The 7426-nt window shown below is 43.5% G+C and overlaps 1 protein-coding gene and 1 long non-coding RNA gene across 3 annotated transcripts in view; one reads left to right on the plus strand and one right to left on the minus strand.

Moving 5' to 3' along the window:
* Positions 1-6831, minus strand: part of dachb (dachshund b) — a 56371-nt gene extending 49540 nt beyond the window's left edge. For both annotated transcript variants that reach the window (XM_069519041.1, XM_069519040.1), the window contains exon 1: positions 5912-6831. In XM_069519041.1, the coding sequence (XP_069375142.1) occupies positions 5912-6549 (638 nt within the window). In that variant the 5' untranslated portion in view covers positions 6550-6831. The remainder of the gene's footprint in view (positions 1-5911) is intronic.
* LOC138406543 (uncharacterized) lies at positions 171-2876 on the plus strand. The gene is made up of 2 exons (XR_011239972.1): positions 171-1994; positions 2630-2876. It is a non-coding gene; the product is annotated as an uncharacterized lncRNA (long non-coding RNA).
* Positions 6832-7426: the final 595 nt, after the last annotated feature.

A 7426-nucleotide genomic window follows, 5' to 3' on the forward strand; every position in this document is an offset into this window, starting at 1 on the left:
GGTGACCTGAGCTCCCTGACCGGCCAACGCTTTAACCTTTATCAATTAACCAACAGCACAAAGCGGAGCTGAAACCAGACACACACACACACACAGACACACACACATCAGAGACACAAACATCAACACACACACACATACAGGGCAGGCGTTTATGAACAGCACCGCAGACTGTTACACAGAGATGTAAACTGAGCCAGTGTGACTTGATAGCTCACACACACACACACACAAAGACACACACACACAGACACACACACACAGACATACCTCAGCCAGAAGGCAAAACAAGTGACCGTGTGTGTGTGTGTGTGTGTGTGTGTGGGCTCTAACAGCCTGTCGTGATAAGGAGAGCCGAGAATAACACTCCGACATCAGCAACCCTCCCTCCTGTCGCTCACTATTGATTCCCTCTCACACACACACACACACACACACAGACACACACGAGGAGGTGACAGGGAAGAACAACCTCTGCTGCCTGTTTGTTAAACATAATCACAAACACTTTATTCCAGATATTCTCAGTACATCTGAAGTCGTCGCCTCGGATGAAGAAAAAACTGAATTGTTGCCCCCCCCCCGACCCCGGCAGTAGAAAAGTTGTACAGCGACAAACGTCCGACGTCATCTCCTTTAAATAAGTCTCATTTCATTTTCCGTCTTTAGCAGGAAGTGTGGGAATGTTTCACTTGCTCCGTCGATTGTTATTCCTCTTTTTTATTTTTATTTTGTGAGAGAGATGAACGATTATTAAGAAAACTACACAAAGATCGTATTTACACACACACACAAGAAGATGAAGGATGCAGTCACTTTCTTTCTTTCCTTCCTCTCTCTATCTCTTTCTCCCTTCCTTTAATTTTTTCCATTCTTTTCCCAGGGAATCATGTGAAGAGAAAAGAGCAGGCGGGCGAGCGAGCATTAGTGAGAGTGAGTGTGAGGCGGGAGAGCGAGGCATTAGAGGAATGTCAATATGATTGGAGAGAGAGAGGAGTGTGTGTTCGCTGTGCGTTCAACAACAATAGCTCTCCAGCCGTGTTGTTCCACGAGCATTCACCGTTCACATGATCCATTATCACCCCTGACATGTACTGCTGAGCGTGTGTGTGTGTGTGTGTGTGTGCAGAGGAGAAACAGATATGGGTGAGAGGCGGAGGGTGAGATAAAGGGAGAAAGTGTGAGTGGGTGATAAAAAGAGTCAAGAATAGTGAAAGACAAAGAAGAGAGTGAAGAGATGGACGCACACAAATAAAGACTGAGTGTGTGTGTGTGTGTGTGTGTGTCACTCCTCGACTCCTCTGCAACACAATATGTTAATAATTATCTGATACTGAACAACTTTCACCTCAAACCTTTCACTGTCATCTTGACATGAAAACTCTTTCCACCGACTTCTCCCCCGTCCGTCACCCCGGCTGCGTTCACGTGGACAAATAAATAATTAAATTAAAGTTAATTTAAACGTAAACGATGCATTGAACCATCTCTGAGGTAGACAATGTGTTCAAATCTGTGTTTATAACAAAAAAACAAAACAAAAAAAATCCACTTGACGTTAGAATCTCTGTGTTTGTTCATAAAATAAATTCAGATTAAATAATTAAACTTCATATAACTTTGTAAAATACCGACGACAAACACGAAAGCGACTTAATGTCTATTTTCTTACATCTGGGTTTATATACACATGGCTGCTGATTGGACGACACCTCCGACACACCCACCAAACGAGGGAAAACCAACCTCCAAGCTCGTTCACACTGTTTTCACCAAACATGTTGTTCAACGTGAAAACTGAAGCGTGAAAAAGTACGACACGCGACAAGTGACTTTATTTTTTAGTGAACGAATCTTACTGCCACTGAACGCAGCCCCTGCACTTCCTGCTTCCCGTGGCTCCGCCCACAGAGTCTTTAACAGGAAGTAAGCCCACCTGAGCGTCTCTGGGAACAAAGGGCCTCATGGTGGACGAGGCCTCGACCCTCAGCGCTGTGAGTTTCTCTCATTTGTTGGTTTTAAACGTCGAACAAATCTGATTTATATTCTGTGGTTGTTGTGTCCAATGTTTCACTGAAGGTTAATGTTTTACTTTAATAGCAGATTTTGAGATTTAAGTTTGTAATTTGTTTATTGAACCAAAGGTGAATTCATGTTTCAAACACTGAGCACAAAGCTGCTGTGGATTTAAGGTGGATTACAACAGTTTTATCAACATAAATGTAAAATACTATTGTGTTTTCATGTATATTAAGAGTTACTGTTTGTACTGATGACGTGTTTTTAATGTTTCTGTTCACGTTGAAATAACATTGTATGAATGAAACTGCTCATCATGTTTGAGTGGAGCCGAGATCTCAGGTAGTTTCATTGCCTCCTAATTGAGCGACGAGATAACAGCTAGGGTTTGTTAAGTTTGTTTGAGGTCAGTTAATATTTTATTCATTTAAAAGTTTCTTTAAAAAAAAAGTTTACTCAGAGATGCTCCGACTTGTTGGGGGGGGTGAATGGACAAGATAAAATATGACATATGTTTGTGTCGGACCATTTCTCTAAGTTATGTTTAAAAAATGTTCTTGATAATTGTTTTAATATATTTATCCTGGGACATGCGTTGCTTGTTTTACAGGCTTGTGATCGAGCTTGACCACCAGGGGCGCAGGAACACACCTGGGGCCCCTAATCCTATCAATGTCATGTACAGGAGTCTTCAACCACACCGTGGTCAGAGGCCCCCTAACGAGGCCGCATGTTACTCAAACATCTAAATGTGTGTGTGTGATGGAGTTTTGCACTTAACTACTTTACTATTGTTTGTGTAATTGAAGTAGTTTTTTTTACTTTTTGATAATAAAAGAATCATTTGAAAATCAGAATGTGATACGAGTACATTTGTGTTGTATTTATTACTTCTACAAAGTCGGTTGCATAGAGGATTGACTACTTTCAAATAAACTAGAATTATTTTATCGTACTTTCTATTTTCAAACTCCCACCGAGGAGCTTTCTGTTTTCACCCCGTTTATCGGTTTGATTGTATTTGAACAAAAAAAACTTCTGGACAGGTGGTGACTGAACCTGGAGCAGGGATGTGGTTTGGGTCAGGGATGAACTCTTTAATATTTGGTGCATATCGAAATATCTTCCATCACTTTCTTGAACGTTGTGAGAAGGAAGTTGTTCAACTTTTTAGTTGATTTCTCAAAAAATGCTTCATAGATCTCGATGAGAAGAATCTGACATATTCAGAGGACTGATCCTCGAGTGTGTGGAACTTGGTGCAGTTTGAATTTGAGACTGTTTGTTTTGGTGCGGGTCTGAGTGACATTCTAATTTAAATTTTACGGTGATGGTAATGTGATGCAAAAATAGATTTTCTCGCCCGTAAATGAATATCAACACCTTGTATATACATTTAAAACTGCGTCTTTTCTACTGTCATATACTTTTTTCTAACATACTGTCAAACGTAAAATGCTTTTCATCCAAATGTTGACGAGCAGTTTTCAAACTGAAGACTAATGTGAAATTCCAGGACTCTTCAGTGGGTTTCCAGGAATAATCCAAAGCACTTGAACATAAACGTGTCGGTTCTCATCCTCTGAATCTTACTGAAGTTAATTCTCTCTCCTGAAAAACTGCGACCAACAGCGAGTGAGGGAGTTTTAAAGTGTCTTTTTTAGTTTTTGTGTTTTTAATTTGTCGCATTTGCTTCATTTAAAGTTCGACCGAATCATCTCTGTTTGAAATGTGCCGACTGATGTTCAGATAATTATCTCTGGATTCATTTGATTCTGAAAGATTCTCAGGCAACTTCTGTTTCACACACGCAGCGAAGTTTCTGACTCAAATTTCAGCAGTCGGGTGTAAAATGTTCTTATGCTGAAGAGTTGAATAAACTACATTAATTCCTGGATCCTCCTAAATCCCATCATGCACCTGCCTCGCTGTTTCAAGATATTACGTAAAAAAACAGTTTCAGCTTCTAATGTAATGTTGAACTTTAAAAACAAACTTGAGCAGAACTTAAATTAAGATGTAGAAAGAAACTGCAGCGACTCTTTTTAGTCTGCTCATCTTCAAATATCAGGGTTCCTGATTTCTCCTCTTTAGAAAAAGTCTTCATGAAAATCCAGAAATGTAACGACAAATCAGACTCTGTTGAAAATATTAGTTTGATGCAAAAAAATATATATTATATTTTGTTTCCCTTTTCTGGCAGAATTACGGAGGAGCCGACACCAAGTACCTTTTTTGTCATTAAAAAATATTTCCTGCATTCAAACCACCAATTTACATTCCGGCTACGTTTAAATGTTTGTCTAGATCTAGACGTGCAGCCTGCTGAGAAGAATCTTAAGAGTCGCTTCGCTTAGTCTCCAACAAGTGACATTTATAATCTCTGATCTAATAATAATAATCCCGGACACTGAACTGACTTGTTTGACAATGGTGGAGACTCACTGAGGCGCTTTAATTTGAAAGTTTGAAGTCAAATTATCAGTGTGAAAGAGCAGGTGACAGGAAGTCGCACACATACAGATAAACGTGCTGTAAAATAACTGTTTATACGCACACACACACACTAAAGCTGCATTCCTACAACACACACAGCAGTGCATTATGAGTATGATCTTTTTTCTTATAAGAAAGTCAACATTAGCTGCAGGTTGTTTAATGTCAGTTTGTACTTTTACAAAAATAAGGAATCAGCTGGTAACACAACAGGAAGTCAGAACTGTGAGCAGCCACAAAATGAAATAAAAACTCTGGAAGAATATCTGAACGATGAGACACACGAGACAAACCGAGCTCCGACGTAAAGCCTATAATCACGACTAATCAGACAGGATGGAGGAAAAGTCTCTGATTGTATCTTCAATATGATGTTGACATGATTTAATGCTGATTGAATGAGCACATCACATTCTATTATCTGGACAGGACGTGTTGAAGACGGAAAATGTGACTTGATTCGGACTCATGATCTGTAAAATTACAACAGGGACGGAAACATGTGGCGTAAAATCAACTCCAAACAAACCTGGAGATCCAGGAGAAGTGTGAGAGGGTTTAAATTAAAGTTCTGACCACAGATCCAGAGGAAAACTCTATTAGAGTTGGACAAATGTTATAATAATAACAGCAGCTCTTGAGAAAGATCATGCAAATCACTTAAAAACATTAAACACACAGGACAAAGTGAGAGAGCTGCAGGATTCACAGACGAGACAGAGCCACAGATTCAGAGGTCATGGGAAATTATATTTTAAACATATCCTGCAAGATGAAGTCTCTAAAAACACCCAGGACAAGTGTTGAAGACTCATTATTTAAAGTTTAAAACCACAGATTCAGAGGAAAACTACACTTAAGTTATACAAATATTGTAGATTTATGATAAAGATGTTTTGGGAATGAAGCCTTAGTACGTTTTAGAGATTCCCTGCAAAATAAAGTCACTTAAATCTTAAATCTGGAGTCAGGACAAGGGGATTTTAAGCCACAGATTCATTTCTGAGTCTAATGGAAATGAAGCCTCAATAGCTCTGGATGTTTAAAAAAAAATATCCTGCAATGATAAAGGATTTCAAGTAGAATTAGATCCACGGATTCAAAGAAAACTTCAGCAAAAGTTAGAGAATAAATGTTGAATCGCTGAAACCTGTTTAACATTTATTTTAAAAGATTCCCTGCAAAATAAAATCATTAAAAACTCCTTTAAGTCCGAGTTAAAGTGTTGGAGAAGCAGGATTTATAATAAAACTTCAGCTGAAGTCACATGAATGTTGAAGGTATTTGAAATAAAGGAAGCTCTGTCGTTTTCTACACATTTCATGTAAAGTCTGCTGAGACAGTAACAGAGCAGCTCTGATCGTGGAGAATGAAACTGAGAGGACCGACCACTGACCTGGCGCTGGTGCAGTCCTGGTACAGCGTCTCGAAGTCCCTCCTGGAGATGAGCTTGCAGCGGTTCACTCCGGGCTGGATGGCTCCGAGCCCCCGCAGGACGCGCACCTGCTCCACGGTGCACACCACCGGCGCGATGTCCAGGCGCTTGAGCTTGGTGTAGACGGTGTGCAGCCCCCCCACCAGGTGCTTCAGGAACAGGTCGAACACCTGCGGGAGGCAGATGAGCTCCTGGCCGTCCACGCTGAAGCTGGCCACCTTCACTCCGTGCACCTCCACCAGCTTGCACTCGCTGCACAGACCCGGGCTGGACGAGGTCTGCGCCAAGCCGGGGGAGCCGGGGGTCAGGCCGGCCGAGCTGAGCGAGCCGAGCCCGCTGAGGGGACCGGACACCAGCGGGGCCGCGCCGCCGTTACCCAGGCCGGCCAAGGCGCCCCCCGCTCCGGGCAGGAAGGCGCTGAGCATGGTGCTGGTGAGCCGCGGGGACGGGGACAGAGGGTGGGAGTTGGTGTGGGGGCTGGAGGTGCCGCTGGAGGCCACCGAGGTGTGGAGCCCGTCGGGGGCCGAGCGGTAGAGCGCGACCGGAGTTTGGGTGCCCGAGCCCGGCGTGAGCAGCGGAGGGGAGCCGGGGAGCGACATGGAGGTGTTCGGCGGTGGAGGCGCACTCTCCTCCTCTCTTCCTCTCACACTTTCTCCTCCTGCTCCTCGCTCCAGTTGGGGAAGAAGAAAAAAACAAAAAAACACTGTTTGTCTCTTTCTCCTCTTCTTTTTTTTCCAACCCCACTTTTTCCTCTTCTTGTTTTTTCTCTCTCGTCTTATTTCTCCTCCTCGCTCCCGTCACTCGCTCCTCTCTCCCTCGGCAGCGGGCGCTCGGTGCCGGTGCGTCGGTGCGCGGATCGCGGACTGTCCGGTCTGTGCGTAAAACACACTGGAGCAGACTCCAGGTCAGCCCCGGGCCCCGCCCCCCGTCACACTGACAGCCCCGAGAGCCAATCAGGGAGGCGCCTGTGCAGGACTGGAGGTGTGATTGGTGAGGAGAGAAGGTGTGTGTGTGTGTGTGTGTGTGTGTGTGTGTGTGTGTGTGTGTGTGTGTGTGTGTGTGTTTGTGTGTGTGTGTGTGTGTGTGTGTGTCGGTCAGATCTTGCTGTTTCGTAAACTTTCTCACGGAAGTTTTTATTTTTTCTTCTTCTGCAGTTCTCTCTGTGTGCGCGTGAGTTCGCGCGCGTGTGTCCAGTTGTGGCTCAAACGCGAGCTCTGGTGGTGAGACAGGCGCATGGTCCTCCCGATGAGGGAGAGAGGGATGAGAGCACAGGTGGAGGAGAGGAACAGAGGGAAGGAGAGGATAGAAAGGGGAGGAGAGGAGGGAAGTAAAATGAGAAAGAAAATAAGGGAGGGTGGGAAGGTTGACCACAAAAAGAAAGTAAAGAAAGAGATTAAGGATGGGTGGATAAAAGACTGGAAGCTGGGAATGAAGGAAAAGAAGATGGAGGGATGAAGCTCACAATGCAGTTGGGAA

The sequence above is a fragment of the Paralichthys olivaceus genome, chromosome 22, assembly GCF_024713975.1.
Source record: "Paralichthys olivaceus isolate ysfri-2021 chromosome 22, ASM2471397v2, whole genome shotgun sequence".
Taxonomy (NCBI): Eukaryota; Metazoa; Chordata; class Actinopteri; order Pleuronectiformes; family Paralichthyidae; genus Paralichthys; species Paralichthys olivaceus.